A 27,871-nucleotide genomic window follows, 5' to 3' on the forward strand; every position below is an offset into this window, starting at 1 on the left:
CCACAACCTGATTGGCCTACAGGTGAATCCCGGAATTAGCCAATCACGTGGGGCCCATTGTGTAAATAATCTATATAAAGCAGACATTCTGGGGAAACTTCCATTTCCTCCTCACCACTATGAGCTGAATAAAGAGCATGAAATCCACTCTCGCCCCTGAGTATATTTCAGCCCTTCTGCCTGCCAAGCAGCTGTCCTTACCACTGGGGTGTGGCTGTTGGCAGAGGATTCAAACTGGACAGGGATCGGGGGGGGGGGGGCGGGGGCAGCAAGCTCTGCTTCCCGTCGGGTAAACTGCCCATGCCTCCTTCAGAAGGCTAGCCTCACACGTCAGAACTTCAGAGCCACCCTTCCTAATCCAAAAATCGCAAACAGAAGACAAGAGTTTATTCCAGAAGCTTTTGTTTGCATCCCACAGTGGCAAAGAGCTGGGGTTGATCTCTCCGCTGGCTCTGACCTCGTCACAGGCTCAGTGGCTCGGTGTTTTCTCGTCTGAGGAGAAACGGAAAGGAGTGATTAGCCCCCATCTGTGCTAATTAAGACGCAGCAACCGCTCTCAATTCCCCACGGTTTAATCTGCAAAGGCCAGACTGCAAGATCCCTGCCTCTGGGCCTCGCTGATGTGGTCCAAAGGATAGCAGAGCAAGACATTTGGCACCAGCTGGGATGAAGGAATTGCTGGGAGGAGGCGTACAAGGCGCCAGCCAACCGCCTTAGGGACTCCGGATTTGTGTAGGGTCTACTCCTGAGCCTTCTCCCAAAGGATGGATGGCGGCTAACAGGTTGAGGTTGAATCCTGACAAGACAGAAGTACTGTTCTGGGGGGACAGGGGGCGGGCAGGTGTGGAGGACTCCCTGGTCCTGAATGGGGTAACTGTGCCCCTGAAGGACCAGGTGCGCAGCCTGGGAGTCATTTTGGACTCACAGCTGTCCATGGAGGCGCAGGTTAATTCTGTGTCCAGGGCAGCTGTCTCCCAGCTCCATCTGGTGCGCAGGCTGAGACCCTCCCTGCCCGCAGACTGTCTCGCCAGTGGTGCATGCTCTGGTTATCTCCCGCTTGGACTACTGCAATGCGCTCTACGTGGGGCTACCTTTGAAGGTGACCAATAAACTACAATTAATCCAGAATGCAGCAGCTAGACAGGTGATTGGGAGCGGTTGCCGAGACAACATAACACCGGCTTGAAAGATCTACATTGGCTCCCAGTACGCTTCTGAGCACAATTCAAAGTGCTGGTGCTGACCTTTAAAGCCCTCAACGACTTCGGTCCAGTATACCTGAAGGAGCGTCTCCATCCCCATCATTCAGCCCAGACACTGAGGTCCAGCACTGAGGGCCTTTTGGTGGTTTCCTCACTGCGAGAAGCAAAGCTACAGGGAACCAGGCAGAGGGCCTTCTCAGTAGTGGCACCTGCCCTGTGGAACACCCTCCCACCAGATGTCAAAGAGAAGAACACCTGCCAGACTTTTAGAAGACATCTGAAGGCAGCCCTGTTTAGGGAAGCTTTTAATTTTTAACAGACCACTGTATTTTAATACTTTGTTTAATACTTCTGGGGAAACCCAGCCAGATGGGCGGGGTATAAATAATAAATTATTATATTATTATTATTATCCCGCAAGGCAGCAGAGGTTTAGGATCAGAAATGGGCTCTCTTCCGGGGTGGACGAGTCCCACCTGCCCCTCACTCCCCTCTATAGCACATGCAGAAACTGCCTTCTTGACCGCTGGACCTACTCTTGGTCTTGACCGCTCAATCCGCCAGAGTCTGACTTTGCATGCAGGGGAAGTTCCTAACCCACCGAGGGTTTGGGATGCCCTGGGATCTTTGAATGAAGGGCAGCATACAAATTTAATAAATAGTAATCATAAAATAAGTATAATAGTGTTGGGCTTGCCAATCAGAAGGTTGGCGGTTCGAATCCCTGTGACGGGGTGAGCTCCCGTTGCTCTGTCCCAGTTCATGCCAACCTAGCAGTTCGAAAGCACACCAGTGCAAGTAGATAAATAGGTATCACTGCAGCGGGAAGGTAAATGGCGTTTCCTTGCGCTCCGGCTTCCATCATGTTATTCCGTTGCGCCAGAAACAGTTTAGTCCTGCTGGCCACGTGACCTGGAAAGCTGTCTGCGGACAAACGCCGGCTCCCTCGGCCTGAAAGCGAGATGAGCACCGCAACCCCATAGTTGCCTTTGACAGGACTTAACCATCCAGGGGTCCTTTACCTTTACCTTTACAGTTCCCAGGATTCTTCGGAGGAAGTCATGCACCTTAAATGTGAGGTGTATAAAGTGAATTTAAAGTGCACGAATCCTCCCAAAGAATTCTGTAGTTTGCTAAGATTGCCGGGAATTATAAATCTGTTAGTTTGCTAAGATTGCCGGGAATTATAAATCTGTTAGGGGAAAACTACCATTCCCAGTAGGGACGTGGGTGGCGCTGTGGGTTAAACCACAGAGCCTAGGACTTGCTGATCAGAAGGTCAGCAGTTCGAATCCCCATGACGGGGTGAGCTCCCATTGCTCAGTCCCTGCTCCTGCCAACCTAGCAGTTCAAAAGCACGTCAAAGTGCAAGTAGATAAATAGGTACCGCTCCAGCGGGAAGGTAAACGGCATTTCCGTGTGCTGCTCTGGTTCGCCAGAAGCGGCTTGGTCATGCTGGCCACATGACCCGGAAGCTGTACGCCGGTTCCCCCGGCCAGTAAAGCGAGATGAGCGTCGCAACCCCAGAGTCGTCCGCCACTGGACCTAATGGTCAGGGGTCCCTTTATCTTACCGTTCCCAGTATTCTTTGGGGAAAGATACGCGCCTTAAATGTGCTTTAGATATATGGTGCGGCTGTGAAGTTAGAAAAATGGATGGGGTAGGACAGAGAGCAGGGTCTTTCGTGACGCCAACCACTCTCCTTTCGGTTCAACAGCCTTGGATGTTTCAGGAGCAGTGTGCAAAGCTTTTGGAAGTGGGGGCATCCGAGGTCGAAATGCGACATTAATTGGACTAGGCGTTTCCAGGAGGAGAATGGTTCCTAGCGCATAACCTCTTCAACTTCCTAGGACTCACAAAGGTTGCGAGCGCAGGAAACCCTGCTTCCAAAAATCCGCCATCTGCCAGTAACATGCAAAATCCAGAACTCTTGTCAACCCAAATTGTGCCCCGTGATTTTATTGACATGGTGGTGGGGAAATGAATGCAAATATACACATTCCAGCCAATTGAAGAAGAAGAAGAGTTTGGATTTGATATCCCGCTTTATCACTACCCGAAGGAGTCTCAAAACAGCTAACATTCTCCTTTCCCTTCCTCCCCCACAACAAACACTCTGTGAGGTGAGTGAGGCTGAGAGACTTCAGAGAAGTGTGACTGGCCCAAGGTCACCCAGCAGCTGCATGTGGAGGAGTGGGGAAGCGAACCCGGTTCACCAGATTACGAGACCACCTCTCTTAACCACTACGCCACACTGCAAGCAAGGGAACTCTTATGGGAAACAGAATCTGTGTCCCAGGCAAAGCTGTTCTCAAAGTCAGACCTTTAACAACAACAACAACAACAATTTATTTGTACCCCGCCCATCTGGCTGGGTTTCCCCAGCCACTCTGGGCGGCTTCCACAGAGACAAAAAACACACTAAAATGTCACACATTAAAAACTTCCCTGAACAGGGCTGCCTTAAGATGTCTTCTGGATGTCAGGTAGTTGTTTATCTCTTTGACATCTGAAGGGAGGGCGTTCCACAGGGTGGGTGCCACTACCGAGAAGGCCCTCTGTCTGGTTTCCTGTAACCTCACTTCTCGCAATGAGGGAACCGCCAAAAGGCCCTCGGTGCTGGATCTCAGTGTCCGGGCTGAACGATGGGGGTGGAGACGCTCCTTCAGGTATACAGGACCGAGGCTGTTTAGGGCTTTAAAGGTCAACACCAACACTTTGAATTGTGCTAAATTTGAATTTAAAGCACATTCGGAGCACATTATTTCACTCAGAGAATTCTGGGCCCTGTAGTTTAGCCTTCACACCGTTACAATCACTAAGGAATGCATCGCCACAAATGTACTAGGATCACGTGCAGGCTGATCCAGGAAAGGGAAAAACACTGGTTTGGGACAGGAAGAAGAGATTTGAGAATAGGGGAAGTCTTTTGTAATGTAGGTTTTATTTATTTATTTATTTATTTATTTATTTATTTATTTTCATCTTTAAACTGTTTTCAACTTTAAGCGCGGTGGCACTGAGATATATCTTTGCACTGGAGTGTACAACGTAACGACAGTTTACATGGAAACAGAAATTAAACAACAATTAGAAATAAAAATAGAAATTCAACAGAAACAGAACAGAAATTAAACAATAAACATTTCTGAATGTGTTAACAACATTGCGTCAAGGTGTGTATACCAAAATTATTACGGTTGCTACTGATATGAAATGATGTCTATTACTGTGTGTTCCTTAGACTGGTGGCTGGTATTTTGGATCAGTAGCGATTAGAATTTATAGGAAAGGGGAAAGGAAAAATAAGATGTGCTTCACGAACTCCAAACCGTGCTCCAGACTATAGGCACCGTTTTACCATATGCCTCGTTATTTGTGTAATCGATAAAGTCACACCAGAAGGCATAAAACAGCCCTACCTTTTGTTCTCCCCTTGGCAAGTACAGGAACCTGGGGGAGGGGGGGGGAGGAAAGGACATTTGGAGAGAACAGAAGTCAGCTGCAAAACTAGGACCAGAGTAGAGGTGCAAATTTATTAGTACTAAACCCGATTCACCCAGGGGTTGCCACCTTTCTTCAGACAAAATACAGGTCAGGTGGGGGGTTGTTTGTTTGTTTGTTTGTGGCGCTGTGGGTTAAACCACAGAGCCTAGGACTTGCCGATCAGAAGGTCGGCGGTTCGAATCCCCGTGATGGGGTGAGCTCCCGTTGCTCGGTCCCTGCTTCTGCCAATTTAGAAGTTTGAAAGCATGTCAAAGTGCAAGTAGATAAATAGGTACCGCTCTGGCGGGAAGGTAAACGGCGTTTCTGTGCGCTGCTCTATTTCGCCAGAAGCGGCTTAGTCATGCTGGCCACGTGACCCGGAAGCCAGTAAAGCGAGATGAGCGCCGCAACCCCAGAGTTGACCACGACTGGACCTAACGGTCAGGGGTCTCTTTACCTTTACCTTTGTTTGTTTATTATCATTACCTGGTGCTGAAATGACTCCAGAGCATAGCAATCCCTCGCGACAGGCAGGAAAGGAGGGGAGGAGATGCTCAATGTCAGTAGGAATTTGGGGACAGGCTGGTCCCATTTAGGATGTCCTGCCTGCACACACACACACACACACACACACACACACACATTTATATACAGTGGTACCTCAGATTACAGACGCTTCAGGTTACAGACTCCGCTAACCCAGAAATAGTACCTCGGGTTAAGAACTTTGCTTTAGGATGAGAACAAAAATTGTGCGGCGGTGGTGCAGTGGCAGCGAGAGGCCCAGTTAGCTAAAATGGTGCTTCAGGTTAAGAACAGTTTCAGGTTAAGAACGGACCTCCGGAACAAATTAAGTTCTTAACCCGAGGTACCACTGTATACCCCAAGAAGGAAAATGTGGGCAGTGTCAGGCTGGTTAAGAAGGGGTTCCAAAGTGGGACAAGAGTTTGTGTGGGGACAGGACCCACATATCTGGTCCGGGAAATGAGGGTTAAACATGGATAATAATAATAATAATAATAATAATTTTTTATTTATACTCCACCCTCCCCGGCCAGAGTTGGGCTCAGAGCGGTTAACACCAATAAAATCACAGTAAAAACATAATAGGGGAAAAAGAGAGGGGGGGGACCAATTTAAAATACAGGTTAAAATGCAATTTAAAATGTAGCCTCATTTTAAAAGTAGCCCATGGATCAAAACCATAGGGGAGGGAAACATAAGGGTCAGACCGAGTCCAAGCCAAAGGCCAGGCAGAACAGCTCTGTCTTGCAGGCCCTGCGGAAAGATGTCAAGTCCCGCAGGGCCCTGGTCTCTTGTGACAGAGCGTTCCACCAAGTCGGGGCCAGTACTGAAAAGGCCCTGGCCCTAGTTGAGACCAATCTAACCACCTTGTGACCTGGGACCTTCAAAATGTTGTCATTTGCGGACCTTAAGGTCCTCCACAGGGCGTACCAGGAGAGGCGGTCCCGTAGGTACGTGGGTCCTAGGCCACATAGGGCTTTAAAGGTCAAAACTCACACCTTAAACCTGACCCTGTGCTCCACTGGGAGCCAGTGCAGTTGGTATAGCCAGGCTTTAGCCAGGATTTAGGGGGGGGGCAGGGAGAGAGAGGCTTTATGTCAGAGGGGACAGAACCGAGTTATCTGCGACGCAATCGGTCAGCTAGCTAAGAATTTTTATTTATATACTTGATTGGAGGGGGCACGGGTGTAGCCAGGGGAGGGCAGGGAGGGGCAGCTGCCCCCCCAATCAATAAAAATACATAGTAAACGGAGGTTCTGTCCCCCTTCTGGCTACGCCCATGGGGTGAAAAAATCCTGGCTATGCCCATGGGGTGAAAAAGCAAATGAGACCGAAAAGGAGTGGGGGGAGGCTGGAAGCGGGAGGGGGGGTTTCTTACAGAGAAAGGGAAAATTGGGGAGGGGGGAGAATAAGAATGCCGCAAGGAAGGGGTTGGGAAACCAGAGGTGTAAGGAGAGGGAGAGAACTGTACCTGGCAGGGAGAACTTGGGAGATATGTTTTCTTGCGGGCGGAGGGACTGCCCCATAGATCAGGGGTCAGCAAACTTTTTCAGCCATGGGCCAGTCTACCATCACTCAGACCATGTGGGGGGCCGGACTATATTTTGAAAAAAGAATGAACAAATTCCTATGCCCCACAAATAACCCAGAGATGCATTTTAAATAAAAGGGCACATTCTACTCGTGTAAAAACACGCTGATTCCCAGACCGTCTGTGGGCAGGATTGAGGAGGCGATTGGGCCGGATCTGGCCCCCCAGGCCTAATAATAATAATAATAATAATAATAATAATAATTTATTATTTATACCCCGCCCATCTGGCTGGGTCCCCCCAGCCACTCTGGGCGGCTTCCAACAAAACACTAAAATACAATAACCTATTAGTTTGTTAAGCGCGATGAGAGTTGTTAGGAGACCCTGATTACCGTTCCCAGAGTGGTTTCCCAATCAATCCCTTTTCACGGGGAACTCTGGGGGATTTTAGCTCTCTGAGGAGAACACGTGCCCCCAGGCAGTTCGCAGCACCTTTAACGAACTACACTTCCCAGAATTCTTCAGGGAAGAAGCCATGGCGGTTTATCGTGATATGATACCAGGGGGGCCAACTTGAATAAAATATGGGGGGGTTAGATAAACAGTCATGAAATTAAAAGACGCCTGCTTCTTGGGAGAAAAGCAATGACAAACCTAGATAACATCTTAAAAAGCAGAGAATCACCTTGCCAACAAAGGTCCGTATAGTTAAAGCCATGGTTTTCCCAGTAGTGATGTATGGAAGTGAGAGCTGGACCATAAAGAAGGCTGATCACCGAAGAATGGATGCTTTTGAATTATGGTGCTGGAGGAGACTCTTGAGAGTCCCATGGACTGCAAGAAGATCAAACCTCCCCATTCTGAAGGAAATCAGCCCTGAGTGCTCACTGGAAGGACAGATCCTGAAGCTGAGGCTCCAATACTTTGGCCACCTCATGAGAAGAGAAGACTCCCTGGAGAAGACCCTGATGTTGGGAAAGATGGAGGGCACAAGGAGAAGGGGACGACAGAGGATGAGGTGGTGGGACAGTGTTCTCGAAGCTACCAACATGAGTTTGACCAAACTGTGGGAGGCAGTGGAAGACAGGAGTGCCTGGCGTGCTCTGGTCCAGGGGGTCACGAAGAGTCGGACACGACTAAATGACTAAACAACAACAAAAGATAAGCCACGGCCCACATACCGTATTTTTCGCACCATAGGACGCACCGGACAATAGGACGCACTTTGTTTTAGAGGGGGGAGAACAAGGAAAAAAAATTCTCCCCCTCTCTGCCCAGCGCCCCTTCAGCGAAGCGGCAGGAGGCGCTGCGCAGAGAGGGGGAGAACTTTCCCCCTCTTGTTTTCCCGCTCTAAAACAAGGTGCCGTTTAAGGTACGTTCAGGCGGCTACCTTGGAAGCCTGGAGAGTGAGAGGGGTCAGTGTGCTTCAGGTTCCTTTCGACCTGCTCTTTGGGGCTGGCGGGGGGAAGCCCACCACCAGCCCCAAAGAGCAGGTCAGGGAGCAGCGGAAAGGCGCAGCGGAGAGGCTCCTGCCATAGCCGCGCGTCACCTCTCCAGCCGGGAGAGGGTCGCAGGGCTATGGCGTCTTCGCTCCATAGGACGCACACACATTTCCCCTTCATTTTTGAAGGGGAAAAAGTGCGTCCTATAGAGCGAAAAATACGGTAATTGATCGCATTACACCGTTGCCTTTTTTCTGGGGGGACGCGGGGGTACACATAACCCCTAAACATTTTGTGAATGTAATTATGGCTTCTGTGTATGGTAACACTTTAAATGGGTCCTTCAACAGCATCTCGTGGGCATCTTTTCTTGTCGGTCTTTGTGTTGGCTCCCAAATTATGAAACTCCTTCCCCCCAGAGGTGAGTCTGGTACCTTCGTCATGCAGCTTTTGCTGTTTGCAGTGACAGACTTTGGGCTTTTAAAATTTCAGCAGCGCCCTGTGAGGCTCTGCTGCTTCTGTGAATGCACACCTCTTGATCCCGGTCAGTTAAGGCATTTTGTTTTCTGCGGGGTGGGACACACAAAAGCACACACATACTGCTGCTTTCACTCAATGTATACTGTTCTGTTCTGGCAGGAACGGATTTCCTTTTCTTAAATAATAATAATAATAATAATAATAATAATAATTGCAACAGTTTTATCCGTTTTGATACATTATATTGTTATAACCTGTCCTGGGCCCTTATATGGTGGAGAGTGGATAAGGAATATTTTGAACTGGGCTGCCATATTTCAAAAAGTGGAAAAGTTGCGGAGCTTTCTTTTGCAAAATCTTTACCCCCTCCCCTCCCACCGCAAAAAAAATGAAGTTTTTGAGCTATTTTTAAAGAGAATTGCCAAAAAAAAACCCCCACCCCAACAGTTCGATATGGGCTGCCTTGCTCCTGGGTTTTCCCGGACATCATTTTCGACGAGCGAAGGTCCGCGATATTCCGGACATACGGTAGCCCTATTTTAAATGGAAAACTAAATCTACTCCTGACGCAGAAACGCCCTCTCCGTCCCTGGAACCTAAGCTATAAATAAGTTCCATTTTGTTTTGATAGTCATTAGGCAACTGCCTCTCACTCCAGGGACATTCTCTCTCTCTCTCTCTCTCTCTCTCTCTCTCTCTCTCTCTCTGTCCTTCCACTCAGCATCTGCTAACAAGGAGTGCATAAGGAAGATCACTGAACCGTGGGCGCCTCTTCGCTTCCTTCTCCTTGGAAATGCGAGTTGTATTTGAGGACCAGATGCCAGGTTGCATTAGATCTCAAAATCAAGTCTGTTTTCCCCTGCCCCATGTGTGTGTGTGTGTGTGTGTGTGTGTGTGTGTGGTGCGTACGTGAGCACACATACAGACGGAGGAATTTGAAGGGCCAGGGTCCCCAAACGATTTTTGAAATGTCGCAGGTAAAAAAAAAATCATTTCGAAAATGAAACATTTCCTTCGCGTGCTACCAGTTCCGGAACATTCTCCCGTGCAAACACACAAATGCGCACCCGCCCAAAATTAAGGGGAACGATGATGTGCATACGATTCGGGCATGGATCGTGGCCTATCACACAGATTTTGCTTTCAGTCCTTTACAGTGGTACCTCGGGTTAAGTACTTAATTCTTTCTGGAGGTCCGTTCTTAACCTGAAACTGTTTTTAACCTGAAGCACCACTTTAGCTAATGGGGCCTCCTGCTGGCGCCGCGCTGCCGGAACACGATTTCTGTTCTCATCCTGAAGCAAAGTTCTTAACCTGAAGTACAATTTCTGGGTTAGCGGAGTCTGTAACCTGAAGCCTATGTAACCTGAAGCCTATGTAACCCGAGGTACCACTGTATTTAATAAACCGTTTGCAATTTAAAACCCAGCCCACCCAAAAGGCTTGAGCAAACATTTCGAATGAAACCCCAAATCATCTTATTCATTATTGCATATGTTTGTTTATGTTAAATAAATTTATTAAATTTCTACCCCGCCTTTCCACCAAAAGCCCAGCAAGGTGTACACGGGTCTCCCCCTCCCCATTTTATCCCAACGACAACCCTGTGAGGTAGGTTAGATTAGGTTAGCAGAGAGCAACTGGCTCAACGTCGCTTAGTGAATCCTGGTCTCCTCACATCCTAGCCCCAAGTTCACAGCATATGAGAAAACAGTATTTTAAAAGAGTCGTTTCAGACCAGGTTGCTTAAAAGGAAAGGGAGGTGAGGGGGTTGAAAACGCAGCCTCAAGCCAAGGACTCGCGATTGACTTACGTACACAGCTGCTCTTCGAGAACATAAATATCGTCTTGCTGTAAAGAAGGAGAGAAAGAGTTGATCAGAAAAACGGCCGCTAAGTGCAGTCAGCGCTTGTAGAAATCAAGTCACTCCAGGAAGCAATATACCGTATTTTTTGCACCATAACACTCACTTTTTTCCTCCTAGAAAGTAAGGGGAAATGTCTGTGCGTATTATGGAGCGAATGCCTGCGGGTGGCGGAGGGGATCTGCTGCAGTCGTGAGCAGAGGATCCATGGTTCCCCTTCCTTCCCTCCTCCGTGGTTACAATGCATGGATCCACATGGATCCTCAGGATTTTTGCATTGGGCTACTCCAAACTCACTGTCAGATCACATGTCTGTGGCCACAGCATGAACCACAAAAATCATATATCCACTATTTCGTTTAGAATATTTTTTTTCTTGTTTTCCTCCTCTAAAAACTACGTGCGTGTTATGGTCTGGTGCGTGTTATAGAGCGAAAAATACGGTATTTAAAGGTTTGTATTGAGGCAGGTCTGCACCCAAGATTTCTGGGCCACCGTTTATTATTTTAGACCTCAAAAAATATTCCATGGTGAGACGGAATACAACTACAGGGGTACCTCGGATTAAGAACTTAATTCGTTCCAGAGGTCCGTTCTTAACCTGAAACTGTTCTTAACCTGAGGCACCACTTTAGCTAATGGGGCCTCCCGCCACCGCTGCCGCGTGATTTCTGTTCTCATCCTGAGGTAAAGTTCTTAACCCGAGGTATTACTACTGGGTTAGCGGAGTCTGTAACCCAAAGTGTTTGTAGCCCAAGGTAACACTGTATCTGCAACACCACACGGGTTTTGAACCTGTGTTTTGCTGGACTACATTGGAAGCAGGGGCGTCAACTATGGAAGCAGAAGGGGCTTCGGGTCCCGAAATATTGGTGCTCGGGGGTCTCTGGAAGTACTCTACGAGGAGTTGCCTTCAGGCCCCAGGTCCGTTGGCAGACCAACTCCACGTTGCAAAGATGTCTGCAAACATGACATGATGGCTGACAACATCAACCTTGCCGTGTAGGAATCCCTTGCAGACAGTCAGGTTGTGCATCCATTAGGTAAAGGTAAAAGGAACCCTGACCATTAGGTCCAGTCGTGACCGACTCTGGGGCTATGGTGCTCATCTCGCTTTATTGGCCAAGGGAGCCGGCGTACAGCTTCTGGGTCATGTGGCCAGCATGACAAAGCCGTTTCTGGCGAACCAGAGCAGCGCATGGAAACGCCGTTTACCTTCCCGCCGGAGCGGTACCTATTTATCTACTTGCACTGGTGTGCTTTCGAACTGCTAGGTTGGCAGGAGCAGGGACTGAGCAACGGGAGCTCACCCTGTCGCAGGGATTCGAACCGCCGACCTTCTGATCGGCAAGTCCTAGGCTCTGTGGTTCAACCCACAGTGCCACCTGCGTGCCCTACCATTAAAGAACAACAAACCCCTGTGTTGCAAACTTAACACAACAAACAACACAAGCAACACGATGACCAGTATACTAGATAGCACTGCAATTCTTATTGCATAATATACATGTTTTAGTACAACAAAAACAAACTGTACACTTGTAAATTCTCTAATATATTTGAAATCAAATGAACACACACCTGTCAATCTTTGAAAGTCCGTAAAAGTATAATAAGTCTATGGTTGAAACAAAGTAATAGATGCTATCCTGTGGGCTAAGCAGTAAAACTTTTTAGGCGTTCAGGGGCCGAAGTAGTAAGTGAATAACAACATAGGACAGTGATCCCGGATAATCTGACTGTTTCACTGGTCTTAAGGATATGTAGCCACTCATATCCTTATGACCACTGCTCCTTGTGCATTTTTCTAATCTATGGGTTGTGCTGAAGCAGATTCCAGCGAAACAGTCAGATTACTGGCAGCAGCCTATCTGAATTTCAGGCAGGGGGGTTGGGCCCTTGTTATGTACTGAGTTGAATCGGATCCAAAAGGCAGCAGTCTGGTTGGTCCTAGAACAATAGGATCCAGAATGCAGCAGTCTGATTGGTCCTAGAACAATAGGATTCAGAATGCAGCAGTCTGGTTGGTCCTAGAACAATAGGATCCAAAAGGCAGCAGTCTGATTGGTCCTAGAACAATAGGATTCAGAATGCAGCAGTCTGATTGGTCCTAGAACAATAGGATCCAGAATGCAGCAGTCTGGTTGGTCCTAGAACAATAGGATCCAAAAGGCAGCAGTCTGATTGGTCCTAGAACAATAGGATTCAGAATGCAGCAGTCTGATTGGTCCTAGAACAATAGGATCCAAAAGGCAGCAGTCTGATTGGTCCTAGAACAATGCAGCAGTATGATTGGTCCGCAGGAGCCACCCAATCCAACTCCAGGTGGAAGTGAATCCGCAACCTGATTGGCCTACAGGAGAATCCCAGAATTAGCCAGTCACGTGGGGCCCATTGTGTAAATAATGTATATAAAGCAGACATTTCGGGGGAACTTCCATTCCTCACTACTACGAGCTGAATAAAGAGCATGAAATCCACACTTGACTCCGAATATATTTCACATGCATATGCTTGCCTTAGAATGCCACCCCGGGATTTATTTCTGCTCTTCGCTGCTGCCAGCGGGGATGAGGCCACGGGTCATATTTCTGCCTGTTCCCTTCTGTGTCTTTGGTTGGCCTCCCTCCTCGCCTAGCATAAAGATCCCAGGGTCCTGTGTGAAGAATGGCAGTGCCAGGGACGACTCACCAGAGATTCCTGAAGCTCCTTCAGCTGTTGAACTTTCTTCTTGATCTTGTCGTTGTCTCTGAAAGTCAAGGAAGGGCGGGGGTTTCGGATGAGTGGATGGGCAAAAGGCAGCATTTTTCCTGGCTGTATTCAAGGGCATACGGGAACTTTAAGTTTCCACCTTTCAAATTGATCTGAAGCGCTTGCACACCTCCTACGCCAGACATTCATCCTGGTCTGCTTGCACCAACTTCACAAGGAAGCTACCGTATTTTTCGCTCTATAAGACGCACCAGACCACAAGACGCACCTAGTTTTTGGAGGAGGAAAACAAGAAAAAAAATATTCTGAATCTCGGGAGCCAGAACAGCAAGATCGCTGTGCAGTGAAAGCAGCAATCCCTCTTGCTGTTCTGGCTTCTGGGATAGCTGCGCAGCCTGCATTCGCTCCATAAGACGCACACACATTTCCCCTTACTTTTTAGGAGGGAAAAAGTGAGTCTTATAGAGCAAAAAATACGGTATATTCTATCTGGTTTTTATTGAGCATTTGTTCCGATTTGTTGACGGGGCGGTTACACGGCAAGGAACATTTGCTCCACATCTACCTTGACTTCTTTCTTTCTTTCTTTCTTTCTTTCTTTCTTTCTTTCTTTCTTTCTTTCTTAACGTCATTAAAAAAAAGTGGATTTGTTGTGCTAGGCCAACAGAGCGCTTTAATTAATCTAAGCAGACTGGTGTGTGACTGAATTACTCCTGCAAATAAATGATAGCTTAGAAGTGCCTATAAAACAGCAAACTAATAATACAGTGGTGCCTCGCAAGACGAAAAGAATCCGTTCTGTGAGTCTCTTCGTCTAGCGGTTTTTTCGTCTTGCGAAGCAAGCCCATTGACGGATTAGCGGATTAGCGCTATTGGCGCTTTTATCGGCTTAGCGGATAAGCGGATAAGTGGCTTAGCGGCTTAGAAAAAGGGGGAAAGGAAAAAACCCCTGCAGGAACTCACAAGACATTTTCGTCTTGCGAAGCAAGCCCATAGGAGATTCGTTTTGCGAAGCACCTCCAAAACGGAAAACTCTTTCGTCTAGCGAGTTTTCCGTCTTGCGAGGCATTCGCCTTGCGGGGCACCACTGTAATAATAATAATAATAATAATAATAATAATAATAGACTTTCTGTGGTCTGGAAATTGATGGGCAATGCACTGAAAATCTGATAAGCACATTTACAGGAAGATATGCAAATATCCCACAAGCCAGTCAGGATAAATGCAAGACAAACACTCCATGTTTACACTGGCTGGCAGCAGGGTTAAGAGGTGTGAGTTCAGATTATTGATCCATCAAACTTGATACCGCCTGCACTGGCTGGCAGTGGCTCTCCGAGGATTTAGGCAGGACTCTTCAGGATAAAGGGATGTGGGTGGCTCTGTGGGTTAAACCACAGAGCCTAGGACTTGCCAATCAGAAGGTCGGCAGTTCGAATCCCCGCGACGGGGTGAGCTCCCGTTGCTCGGTCCCAGCTCCTGCCCACCTAGCAGTTCGAAAGCACGTCAAAGTGCAAGTAGATAAATAGGTACCGTTCCGGCAGGAAGGTAAACGGCGTTTCCGTGCGCTGCTCTGGTTCGCCAGAAGCGGCTTAGTCATGCTGGCCACATGACCCGGAAGCTGTACGCCGGCTCCCTCGGCCAGTAAAGCAAGATGAGCGCCGCAACCCCAGAGTCGGCCATGACTGGACCTAATGGTCAGGGGTCCCTTTACCTTTACCTTTACCTTTACCTTCAGGATAAAAGCTCTACCACTGAAACACAATTCCTCCTCTTCCTTTCCCCACCCCCCTTCTCTTAAAAAAAATATCCAAGGCTTTTAATGGGTGGATGCTGTTTTCCTTGACCTGCTTACAGATGGCAAGAGAGCAGCAGACACCCACATTTAGGATTAACACTGTCGCCTGAAAGTTCATCCCTAACTGGTTTCAATCTTTTGACTAGAAAAGTGACATATTAATAATTTCAATAAACGTATGTTGGGTTCCCCACCCTTAAAGAGCATATAAGTTTGAATTTTTAAATATATGCATATTTTATTGGGCTGTTGTTTTTATTCTGATTATATATATTGTGGTTTTTATGTTGATGCCTGACATATACTCAGGAGTCGAGAGTGGATTTCATGCTCTTTATTCAGCTCATAGTGGTGAGGAGGAATGGAAGTTCCCCCAGAATGTCTGCTTTATATATGTTATTTACACAATGGACCCCACGTGATTGGCTAATTCCGGGATTCACCTGTAGGCCAATGAGGTTGCGGATTCACTTCCACCTGGAGCTGGATTGGGTGGCTCCTGTGGACCAATCAGACTGCTGCATTCTGGGTCCTATTGTTCTAGGACCAATCAGACTGCTGCATTCTGGGTCCTATTGTTCTAGGACCAATCAGACTGCTGCATTCCGGGTCCTATTGTTCTAGGACCAATCAGACTGCTGCATTCTGGATCCTATTTTTCTAGGACCAATCAGACTGCTGCATTCTGGATCCTATTGTTCTAGGACCAATCAGACTGCTGCCTTTTGGATCCTATTCAACTCAGTACATAACAATGCCCCACATCAATAAACAAGCAAATACATAAATCAGAAATACCTAAGTAAGATTTCTTCTGTTGACTTGAAAACTGAAGGAGAGAAAGGAAAGATAGTAAAAAAAGGCAAATTCTCCTAGGACAAGATTGGTGACTATTAACTAAGAATCTGTCTGGAGCAAGCTGCTCTCCGGATATTGCTGGACTTCAGCTCCCATCATTCCCTTGACCACTGACCAGGGGCTGATGGGAGTTGGACACCAACAGCATCAGTGGGTGGGATGCTCCTGTTTCCCACTAAATCCAGAGCTAGTTTGGAATTAACTGAGTTGGGAGAATCCTAGCAAATAGCTTCAAGTTAAGTCCGGCCCTGGATGACCTGTTGAGAAGGGGGAGGACCTGACCAGGACGCTCAGCTGGTGAACCAAACCTCTCCATGGGTTTATGGGAAAGACGCCACGGCAGGACCAAATCGTCTTCGCAAGTCTGGTCCTCAAAACAAGTTGGTCGCTTCCCTGCCCATCCGGTTCTCTTCCCACCGCAGCCAGGAGGCTGGTCTTTCCAATCTTGCAGGGAAGCAAAACGTCTCACCTTCATTTTCCTCCCTTAGCCTTGAATTCTGCAAAGGTCAGGAGAAGAGGAACTTGGTTAATAATAATAATAATAATAATAATAATAATAATAATAATAATTTATTTATACCCCGCCCTTCCCGGCCAGAGCCGGGTCAGGGTGGCTAACAACAGTAAAATTACAGTAAAAACATAATGGGGGGGACGGGACCAATTTAAAATACAGGTTAAAATGCAATTTAAATTGCAGCCTCATTTTAAAAGTACCGTATTTTTCACTCTATAAGATGCACCAGACCATAGGACGCACCTAGTTTTTGTTTTGGAGGAGGAAAACAAGAAAAAAAATATTCTGAATCTCAGAAGCCAGAACAGCAAGAGGGATCGCTGTGCAGTGAAAGCAGCGATCCCTCTTGCTCTTCTGGCTTCTGTGATAGCTGCGCAGCCTGCATTCGCTCCATAAGACGCACACACATTTCCCCTTACTTTTTTGGAGGGAAAAAGCGAGTCTTATAGGGCAAAAAATACGGTAGCCCATAGATCAAAACCATAAGGGGAGGGAAACATAAGGGTCAGACTGAGTCCAAACCAAAGGCCAGGCGGAACAGCTCTGTCTTGCAGGCCCTGCGGAAAGGTAGACAGTGATAATGTGAGATGTAATCCATTGCTACAGTCAAATGCAACATTCCTTGTTTCCCTAGCATGGGAACAAGCAGGAGGACATCAAGTCAGTGTAACTTTCTGTTCCACTGGTGTGGAACTTCCTTCCCCTGCATGTCATCTGGGAGATGAGCGTGGCTCTGGCTGACTCCATAAAAGAACAGAGCCATGCAGCCATTTCCTCACTTGCAGTCTAGTTTTGACTTCCTGTTGACTCGTTCTCTCTCTTGCTGCCATGCCGCTCTTACTTACTGCTTTCTTATTTACACCTCCCTTCACTCGGGGTGGTTTTGCCCATCATTGGTTCTCTGGCTCCACCCAGTGTTGACCTCCCTGCCTTCCAACCTATCTGCCCCAGGGAGTGCCAGCTACCATTGCTAGCACACTGCTAGCACGAAAATGTACGGTAATTTTGCTGTGTGAGTTCAGTCTCCACATGAGATGAACTCACTTTGTTTATGTAACTACAGTGGTACCTCGGGTTAAGTACTTAATTTGTTCCGGAGGTTCGTTCTTAACCTGAAACTGTTCTTAACCTGAAGCACCACTTTAGCTAATGGGGTCTCCTGCTGCTGCCACGCCACCAGAGCACGATTTCTGTTCTCATCCTGAAGCAAAGTTCTTAACCTGAGGTACTATTTCAGGGCTAGCAGAATCTGTAACCTGAAGCGCCTGTAACCTGAAGCGTATGTAACCTGAGGTACCACTGTACTAAGAAAAGCCTGCCTTTCAGCGATCATATCGTGAACTGAAATGTGAGTGAGCTTTTTGTTTCTTTACACAGAAAGACTCTGGTGTCTTTATTCTTTTAAGAGGGGTCAAAAGGGAAATTAATCTTAACTAAGAGATTCTGTGCGTTTCCGTGCACTGCTCTGGTTCGCCAGAAGCGGCTTAGTCATGCTGGCCACATGAACCGGAAGCTGTACGCCGGCTCCCTCAGCCAATAAAGCGAGATGAGCGCCGCAACCCCAGAGTCGGCCACGACTGGACCTAATGGTTAGGGGTCCCTTTACTTTTACATTTAAGAGATTCAAACAAATCTCCAAACTAACCTCCAGCTATTTTGAGGGAAATCTGCTCTGCTACATCACTTACTAGCATGAGTGAAGGAAGGATAGAGACATCACCTTGCCAACAAAAGTCCATATAGTTAAAGCTATGGTTTTCCCAGTAGTGATGTATGGAAGTGAGAGCTGGAGTATAAAGAAGGCTGATTGCCGAAGAGTTGATGCTTTTGAATTCTGGTGCTGGAGGAGACTCTTGAGAGTCCCATGGACTGCAAGAAGATCAAACCTCTCCATTCTGAAGGAAATCAGCCCTGAGTGCTCACTGGAAGGACAGATCCTGAAGCTGAGGCTCCAAGACTTTGGCCACCTCATGAGAAGAGAAGACTCCCTGGAAAAGACCCTGATGCTGGGAAAGATGGAGAAGGATATATCAAGAACTTTGGCCAAAAGTTTCAATATAAGGAATAATTCCTACTCAAGAGTTGAAATGAAAAACGTGTGTATTCTGCTAAGAATAACAGTTTGAAGCTAGTAGTAGATTTAAACACAACGTATAAGTATGATGGAAAGATGGAGGGCACAAGGAGAAGGGGATGACAGAGAAGAGATGGTTGGACAGTGTTCTCGAAGCTACTAACATGAGTTTGACCAAACTGCGGGAGGCAGTGGAAGACAGGAGTGCCTGGCATACTCTGGTCCATGGGGTCATGAAGAGTTGGACACGACTAAACGACTAAACAATAACACTATCCTTAACATTCCCACAGAAAAATCTCTGCTGATGAGGGCCAGCCCTGTTGTAAGAAAGAGTGAGGAGTCTGCCTCTGGCAGCAGGTATTGATGTGGAGCACGTGGTGGCGATGGAGACCCTTCCCACCTCAGATGCAGTGAAAGATGCCAACCTGCAGCCAAAGTCCAGGTGGGATTCAATGGCCCATCCGGCTGGCTTCTACAAGTGGCATGGACAGCGGGTGCCATCTTGTCCTTTGCTTCAGGCAGCCAAATAACTTGAACCAGCTGTCCAGGTTATAATGGCTGATGCTACAGTCACTGGGCTTTGAGCTGAGGGGTGCTGGCAGATGTAGCTGGCACCCCCTGGGGCAGATAGGGTGGAAGGCAGGGAGGTCAACACTAGGTGGAGCCAGAGAGCCAATGATGGGCAAAACCACCCCGAGTGAAGCGAGGTGTAAGAAAGCAGGTTGGTGGGAATTTCCTCTTCATCGAGATGGACCAGCCTCCCCTGGACACAGCGATCCAGGAATAATAATAATAATAATAATAATAATAATAATAATAATTTATCGTTTATACCCTGCCCAACTGGCTGGGTTTCCCCAGGCACTCTGGGCGGCTCCCAACAGAATAATAATAATAATAATAATAATAATAATGTGATCAAACATTAAAAACTTCCTTAAACACTGCTGCCTTCAGGTGTCTTCTAAAAGCCAGGTAGTTGTTTATTTCCTTGACATCTGACGGGAGGGCGTTCCAAAGGACAGGTGCCACCACTGAGAAGGCCTTCTGCCTGATTCCCTGTAACCTCACTTCTCGCAGGGAGGCAACCGCCAGAAGGCCCTCGGAGCTGGACCTCAGGCTGAACGATGGGGGTGGAGACGCTCCTTCAGGTATACTGGGCCTTTGAGGCCGTTTAGGGCTTTAAAGGTCAGCACCAACACTTTGAATCGTGCTCGGAAACGTACTGGGAGCCAATGTAGGTCTTTCAAGACCAGTGTTATGTGGTCTCGGCGGCTGCTCTCACGAGGAACAACCAAAGAGGTGCTTCCCCAGCAGGGCTGCCAACTTGAATGAAGTATTGTGGGGGCCCAGGTAAGCTCCACAGCACATAATTGATCACATGACGCAGTGCGCGCACACCATTTTAATGGGGCTGCCCATCCACTTTGTGGGCCCCCGGGCCACTCAAATATTTTATTGTGGGGGTTTAAGCCCCTACGGCCCCTGGGATGTGGCTCGTATGTGCCCCAGTGACCGAAATGACAGGAAGCAATGTCTCTGCCATAAGCTGACTTGTACCAGTGTGGTGAGCCAGAGAGCCAGTGTGGTGTAGTGGTTAAGAGCGGTAGTCATGTAATCTGGGGAACCGGGTTCGCGCCTCCGCTCCTCCACATGCAGCTGCTGGGTGACCTTGGGCCAGTCACACTTCTTTGAAGTCTCTCAGCCCCACTCACCTCACAGAGTGTTTGTTGTGGGGGAGGAAGGGAAAGGAGAATGTGAGCCGCTTTGAGACTCCTTAAAGGGAGTGAAAGGCGGGATATCAAATCCAAACTCTTCTTCTTCTTCTTCTTCTACCAAGTCTGACTGTTTCTCCACCTGGCTCAGTACAGTGGTACCTCAGGTTAAGTACTTAATTCGTTCCGGAGGTTCGTTCTTAAGCTGAAACTGTTCTTAACCTGAAGCACCACTTTAGCTAATGGGACCTCCTGCTGCCGCCGCGCCGCAGGAGCACAATTTCTGTTCTCATCCTGAAGCAAAGTTCTTAACCTGAGGTACTATATCTGGGTTAGCTGAGTCTGTAACCTGAAGTGTATGTAACCAGAGGTACTGTATTGTCTCTACAGATCTCTGGGGTTACAGTCTGGCTTCTCTCCCAGCTTTGCCTAGAGATGCTGCCAGGATGAGACCTGTGACCTTCTGCTTGCAAAGCAGATGTTCCACTGCTAAGCTATAGATCTGCCACTCATGGTATGCCAAGAGGCCTCTTAAAGGTAAAGGTAAAGGTAAAGGGACCCCTGACCATTAGGCCCAGTCGGGACCGACTCTGGGGTTGCGGCGCTCATCTCGCTTTACTGGCCAAGGGAGCCGGCGTACAGCTTCCGGGTCATGTGGCCAGCAGGACTAAGCCACTTCTGGTGAACCAGAGCAGTGCACGGAAACGCCGTTTACCTTCCCGCCGGAGTGGTACCTATTTATCTACTTGCACTTTGACGTGCTTTCGAACTGCTAAGTTGGCAGGAGCAGGGACCGAGCAACGGGAGCTCACCCCATCGCGGGGATTCGAACCGCCAACCTTTTGATCGGCAAGTCCTAGGCTTTGTGGTTTAACCCACTGCGCCACCCGCATCCCTTAAAGCGCCTTTTCTCTCCCCTTATCCCTCTGAGCTGTTTTACGGTGCTCACCATTTGCCGCAAGTTTGCGTTGGCTTTCTGAAGGGATCTGATCTTTTCCATCTGTAGGAAAATTGAAAAAAATAAACAATGAACAGGAGAGGAAACATGAGATCCCATAACACCTTTCTCAAAAATATATATATTCTTTGCTGTAATAAATTTGTTTCCAGATTTCCCTCCGAAACGTTCAGCTGATAAAGCTGATGTTGAATACCCTCAATTATTCCTTGAATGCTCAAACATTTGCTGAAACCTGATGTCCATATTTAGCATCCTTTTATATATGACAGTATGTGGCTATTGGGGGGACGCGGATGGTTAAACCACAGATGGTTAAACTTCGGTGGTGGCGCCCGCCCTGTGGAACGCCCTCCCATCAGATGTCAAAGAGATAAACAACTACCTGACATTTAGAAGACATCTGAAGGCAGCCATCTTTAGGGAAGTTTTTAATGTGTGACATTGTAATGTATTTTTAATCTTTCTTGGAAGCCGCCCAGAGTGGCTGGGGAAAACCCAGCCAGATGGGCGGGTACAAATAATACATTATTATTATTATTATTATTCAGCATCTTAAAAAGCAGAGACATCACCTTGCCAACAAAGGTCCGTATAGTTAAAGCCATGGTTTTCCCAGTAGTGAAGTATGGAAGTGAGAGCTGGACCATAAAGAAGGCTGATCGCCAAAGAATGGATGCTTTTGAATTCTGGTGCTGGAGGAGACTCTTGAGAGTCCCATGGACTGCAAGAAGATCAAACCTCTCCATTCTGAAGGAAATCAGCCCTGAGTGCTCACTGGAAGGACAGATCCTGAAGCTGAGGCTCCAAGACTTTGGCCACCTCATGAGAAGAGAAGACTCCCTGGAAAAGACCCTGATGTTGGGAAAGATGGAGGGCACAAGGATGACAGAGGACGAGATGGTTGGATGGTGTTCTCGAAGCTACCAGCATGAGTTTGACCAAACTGCGGGAGGCAGTGGAAGACAGGTGTGCCTGGCGTGCTCTGGTCCATGGGGTCATGAAGAGTCGGACACGACTAAACGACTAAACAACAGCAACATTATTATTATTTTTATTCCGAAGGATGCTCACCAGGTTCTGATTCCTCTGTTCCAGTAAGAGAAGCCTTCTCCCTCGCTCCGCCATGGTGGGCAGCTACATGCAGAAAGCACCGTGAGCAAAGGATGCCACGCTCCCATAAGATGGCCCAGTTTTTCTCCTCTCAACCTACAGCCACAATCTGGGCTGGTCTTGGGAGTTCCTCACTAAGCGGGTACCTGTTGCCCTCAGCACTCAGTGCCCCTCCATCTTGCCTTGTGACTGTGCCCGTGATGTCATAGGAGACTTGAGGGTTTATTTTTGACAAATAAATATAACATCCTACGGAGACATGGCTTTTGGGTACCTTCAGAGGCAGGGGAGAAGAAGGACCGATGGTCTCTGTGCATCTTAGGTGCAGGACTGAATGTTTTGGCACTTGCCTGCTAAACCAGCGGCGAGGAAACCTTTCTAGTGCCAGGGAAACATTGATATGGATGGGCTTTTCCTGCAAGGAAAAGGACGGCGATTTTTACCACATGTGGTGGTCATGTAACAAAATAAAAGAGTTTTGGGAATCGATCTATAATGAGCTAAAAAAGATGTTTAAATATACTTTTCCAAAAAGGCCGGAAGAATTTCTGCTAGGTTTGGTGGGAGAAGATATTAAGAAGACAGGCCAAAGATTATATCTGTATGCAACAACAGCAGCTAGATTTTTGATAGCCCAAAAGTGGAAGTTACAGGAGATTCCGACTGTAAGGGAATGGCAGATGAAGCTGGTTGAATACGCTGAAATGACAAAATTGACACACAGAATTCGCAGTCAGGAGGAGACGAAGTACCAAAAAGAATGGAGTAAATTTATGGTTTATATAAGTGAGAACTGTAGAAATATGAAAACGTTGGCAGGATTGAATTAAATCTTATGTCATGGAGTAATTTTTAACCAATGAAACTGTGAATTATAGGTTGGAATAAGAAAACTTATGGAAGGGAAGGACGGAAGTCAACGGCTCTATCGAGCATAAAGTAGGATATATGTAATAAGACTTGATGTTTTTGTTGGTTGGTGTTGGTGTTCTTAAATCTCAATAAAAACATTTGGGGGGGGGAGATATGGATGGGCTTTTCCTCCACTGTTGACATCCATCCTCCATGGATCAGTCTGATTCTTTTTCGAAGTTGGTAGCGACTGCTGTTTTCCTGTGGGAGAGAGTTCCGCAGTTTAACTACATGAAGATGTGCTTTCTTTTATCTGCCCCGAATCTTCCGACATTCAGCTTTGCTGGGTTTCTCACGAGTTCTGGTCTTATGAAAGAGGGAGAAAGCGTTTTCTCTGTCCAGTTTTCCTGTGCCCGGCACAAACTCACAAATTTCTTACCGTATCGCCTCTTACGCACCTTTTCTCTCAGTGAAAAAGTCCCAAATGCTGCGATCTTTCCTCATAGGAGAGCCTCAAAAAAGTATTGACCGTTTTGGTTGCCCTTTTTCGTACCTTTTCCAACTCTACGACATCCTTTTCCTCAAGGTGAGGTGACCTCACCAATAAAACTTGAGATGCGTCTTGAGAAATTCCGGTTAAACGCCTTCTCAATTTCTCCCCCTGCCTCACTATATTTTAGTGATACACTAGGTTTCAAAACCTGCCTCAAGACTTTACACACACACACACACACACACACACACACACACACACTTTTATTAATTTTTTAACATATCATTTCCAACAGCCACTTAACATAACTTCTTATCTTACACAATATTTTAGACTTCTGTCAACAACCCCTGAAGATTTTCCGTTCTTTATCACTTATTCTGCATTTCTTAATTTCTCTATTACTCTTAATATCATTAACTAATAATTCTCTTCATAGTCATCTTTGCAATATTTCATATAATCCTCCTTACAGAACTTCTCGCAGTCCTACTAGCGTAATATGTTGGTTACAATTGCTTTTCAAATATTTACTCCAGTCTTCTAAGAATCTCTGGTTCCGCAGGTTTCGAATCCTCCCTGTTAGTTTATCCAATTCTGCATCATTGATTTCATTTGCCATTCTTCTTTCGTCGGTAATTCTTCTTGCTTCCGTTTTTGTGCCAATAGTATCCATGCTGCCGAAAACCTGTCTCAAGACTTTCGCCTGTCCTGGATCCTGGCAGACAGCTAACCCCTTCCGCCCCAAATTATTCGCCCCCTGGTTCCCCGTCCGTCTCCCTGTCCAACAACTGAGTGGGGAAGGAGATTGGGAAAAGGCCAGGAGAGGGCAGAGGCCTTGTTTGCCTGGGCCAGAAAGATGCCACAACCTCCATCGCCATGGCAACCGCTATGGCCTGCGGTGTGGCTGACGCTCGTAGCCATAGGAATGGGGCGGGGAGAGATGTATAGGATTTGGGTGTGGAATCCCAGGCAGAGTAAACGGAGGGCGAGACCCTGTCATGGGAAAGGGAGAAGGAAGGAGGAGGATTGAAAATGATGAAGGGGAAAAAGCGGAGCACTGAATCCAACTTGGACTTAGACGTTCTCAAAGTCTCCAACATTTTCCCGATGAAAATAGGGACGTCCTATTCCATAATCATAACCATAATATTAACAATAATTTTATTATTTATACCCCAGCCATCTCACTGGGTTGCCCCAGCCACTCTGAGTGGCTTCCAACATATATAAAAACATAATAAAACATTAAACGTTAAAAACGTCCCTATATAGGGCTGCCTTCAGATGTCTTCTAAAGGTTGTATAGTTACTGTTATGTACTGAAGTTCTCACCCTGGGCCAGCAGGGGGATACTGTAGATAGTTTTCACTCAGGTCCACATATGCAAATAAGGAATTGAAAGTGACGTTCAGTGATTGGCTAGTTATAGAAAATTGTTACTGTTGCATTGTAGTGGAGCTCTATATAAGCAGGCTGGCTAAACACTTCAGTTCGGTTCTGTTCTGGCCTGTGAATAAACAAGAGCTGTTTGAAGAATTGCTGTGTTGTCTGATATGTTCACCCACAACTTAACAGTTACTTTTCTCTTTAGCAGGGCATTCTCGGATCAAATCAGAAACCAGGACGGCTTCTGTAAATCCGGGACTGTCCCTGGAAAATAGGGACACTTGGAGATTTTGTGTTCTCATTTTTTGAACCGAGTCCGAATTATTGGGACTCAGGTTTGCAAGCCACACCCTATAAGTGTCTAGGAAGCCACATTTTTCTGCCACTGAGAGGCTCCTGGGTGATGAAGAGGCAGTCAGCGCATGCTCAGAAAAGCTCTCAGTTTCCTGAAAAAGTGTGGATTTGTTCAAAACCAGGGCAGCCTAGGGTGTTGGGCCAAGACTGAGGAGACGGAGGCTCGAATTCCCCCAAAGCCAGGAAGCTGGCTTTGAGCCAGTCACACAAGGCTCTGGTTGTGAGGTTAAAAGCAGGGGAGAATTAGGTCAGCCGCCCTGAGCTCCTTGTAGGTCCAGGAAGTCAACATAATATTCCTCCAAGAAGTTCAGAACTCCATATATTGGGGATGGGAGGGGATATTCCTTTCCCACCCCCTCACAACCAATGATGCAATTATAGGAACATAAGGAAGGTATTTGAAGGGTTAAACCACAGAGCCTAGGACTTGCCGATCAGAAGGTCAGCGGTTCGAATCCCCGCGACGGGGTAAGCTCCCATTGCTCGGTCCCTGCTCCTGCCAACCTAGCAGTTCGAAAGCACGTCAAAGTGTAAGTAGATAAATAGGTACCGCTCCAGTGGGAAGGTAAACGGCGTTTCCGTGCGCTGCTCTGGTTCGCCAGACGCAGCTTAGCCATGCTGGCCACATGACCCGGAAGCTGTACGCTTGGCCAATAAAGCAAGATGAGCGCCGCAACCCCAGAATCGTCCGCGACTGGACCTAATGGTCAGGGGTCCCTTTACCTTTACCTTTAAGGAAGGTATTTAAAGCGCATCACTATACCCAAAGAATCTTGCGAACTGTAGTTTACCCCTCACTGGCTTACAATTCCCAGCGCTCTTAAACTATGTTCCCCAGGGTTCTTTGGGGGAAATCGTGTGTTTTAAATGTGCTTTATACAGCTCACATTTAAAGTGCAGGGCTTCCCCCCAAAGCATCCTGGGTACCGTAGTTTACCCCTCGCGGAGTTACAATTCTCAGCACACGTAAAACTACAGTTCCCAAGAGGGATGCCGTGTGCACTTTGTACCTATGGTGTGTGTAACACAACAAGTCGGGCCACTGGTCATCTAGTTCAGTCTTGTCAACACTGACCGGCAGTGGTTCTCCAGGGCTTCAGACAGGATATCCGTAGCAAACTGTGGCAAGTTCTTAAAGAAATGGGAGTGCCTGATCACCTCATCTGTCTCCTGAGAAATCTCTACGTGGGACAAGAAGCTACAGTTAGAACTGGATATGGAACAACTGATTGGTTCAAAATTGGGAAAGGAGTATGGCAAGGCTGTATATTGCCTCCCTGCTTATTTAATTTATATGCAGAATTCATCATGCGAAAGGCTGGGCTGGATGAATCCCAAGCCGGAATTAAGATTGCCGGAAGAAATATCAACAACCTCAGGTATGCAGATGACACAACCTTGATGGCAGAAAGTGAGGAGGAATTAAAGAACCTTTTAATGGGGGTGAAAGAGGAGAGTGCAAAATATGGTCTGAAGCTCAACATCAAAAAAACAAAGATCATGGCCACTGGGCCCATCACCTCCTGGCAAATAGAAGGGGAAGAAATGGAGGCAGTGAGAGATTTTACTTTTTTGGGCTCCATGATCACTGCAGATGGTGACAGCAGCAACAAAATTAAAAGACGCCTGCTTCTTGGGAGAAAAGCAATGACAAACCTAGACAGCATCTTAAAAAGTAGAGACATCACCTTGCCAACAAAGGTCCGTATAGTTAAAGCTATGGTTTTCCCAGTTAGTGATGTATGGAAGCGAGAGCCGGACCATAAAGAGGACTGCTCACCAAAGAGTTGATGCTTTTGAATTCTGGTGCTGGAGGAGACTCTTGAGAGTCCCATGGACTGCAAGAAGATCAAACCTCTCCATTCTGAAGGAAATCAGCCCTGAGTGCTCACTGGAAGGACAGATCCTGAAGCTGAGGCTCCAATACTTTGGCCACCTCATGAGAAGAGAAGGCTCCCTGGAAAAGACCCTGATGTTGGGAAAGATGGAGGGCACAAGGAGAAGGGGACGGCAGAGGACGAGATGGTTGGACAGTGTTCTCGAAGGTACAAACATGAGTTTGACCAAACTGCGGGAGGCAGTGGAAGGCAGGAGTGCCTGGCGTGCTCTGGTCCAGGGGGTCACGTAGAGTCGGACACGACTAAACGACTAATCAACATCACCAGGAGCCGTTGGCAGGATTCGAACTCAGGACCTTTTGCCCGCAAGGGAAGTGCTCTGTCGCTGAGCTGCTGTCCTTCCCCAGCCAGGGCATGTCTTTGGGGAGACCTCCAGGCCTTTGACTCCGAAAGATGAGCAGGAACGTCCCCTGCAAAACCACCGTGAGAAGAGTCTCAAATCACCGAAGCCCATCGACAACGCTTTTCTCAGGGCAGGGCAGGGTGAAAAGCAGAGGAGCTGCATCAGAAAAAGAAGCTGGTAACCCTAGCTGCTTAACGGAGCCCCAGCTCTGAAGCTACATCGCATCACCCGGCATAGAAAGCGTTTGCTACCTGGCCCG

The 27,871-nt window shown here is 47.4% G+C and overlaps 1 protein-coding gene and 1 long non-coding RNA gene across 16 annotated transcripts in view; one reads left to right on the plus strand and one right to left on the minus strand.

Annotated features, from left to right (window-relative positions):
• LOC308484612 overlaps positions 1-27,871 on the plus strand; it is a 190,423-nt gene that overhangs the window by 134,659 nt on the left and 27,893 nt on the right. The gene's annotated exons all lie outside the window — the stretch shown is intronic.
• On the minus strand, positions 218-27,843 carry LOC308484488 (uncharacterized protein). Of its 15 annotated transcripts, none has more exons than XM_081019493.1 (9): positions 23,689-23,796; positions 22,245-23,396; positions 21,162-21,212; positions 16,373-16,400; positions 15,844-15,874; positions 13,225-13,282; positions 10,483-10,520; positions 4,625-4,655; positions 245-492 (listed from the first exon to the last, which is right to left on the minus strand). In XM_081019493.1, the coding sequence occupies exons 2-9, from the start codon at positions 22,296-22,298 to the stop codon at positions 331-333; spliced, it is 453 nt and encodes a 150-aa protein (XP_080875619.1). In that variant the 5' UTR covers positions 22,299-23,396; positions 23,689-23,796; the 3' UTR covers positions 245-330. The 15 variants fall into 15 exon arrangements, 14 of the variants coding, with proteins under 14 accessions (XP_080875618.1, XP_080875614.1, XP_080875622.1 ...); XR_013989926.1 differs by lacking the exons at positions 22,245-23,396; positions 23,689-23,796 and adding exons at positions 5,175-5,294; positions 27,566-27,843 and having other exon boundaries at positions 366-492; XM_081019486.1 differs by lacking the exons at positions 22,245-23,396; positions 23,689-23,796 and adding an exon at positions 27,566-27,843 and having other exon boundaries at positions 225-492.

The sequence above is a fragment of the Podarcis pityusensis genome (genome assembly GCF_964106645.2).
Source record: "Podarcis pityusensis genome assembly, chromosome: 8".
Taxonomy (NCBI): Eukaryota; Metazoa; Chordata; class Lepidosauria; order Squamata; family Lacertidae; genus Podarcis; species Podarcis pityusensis.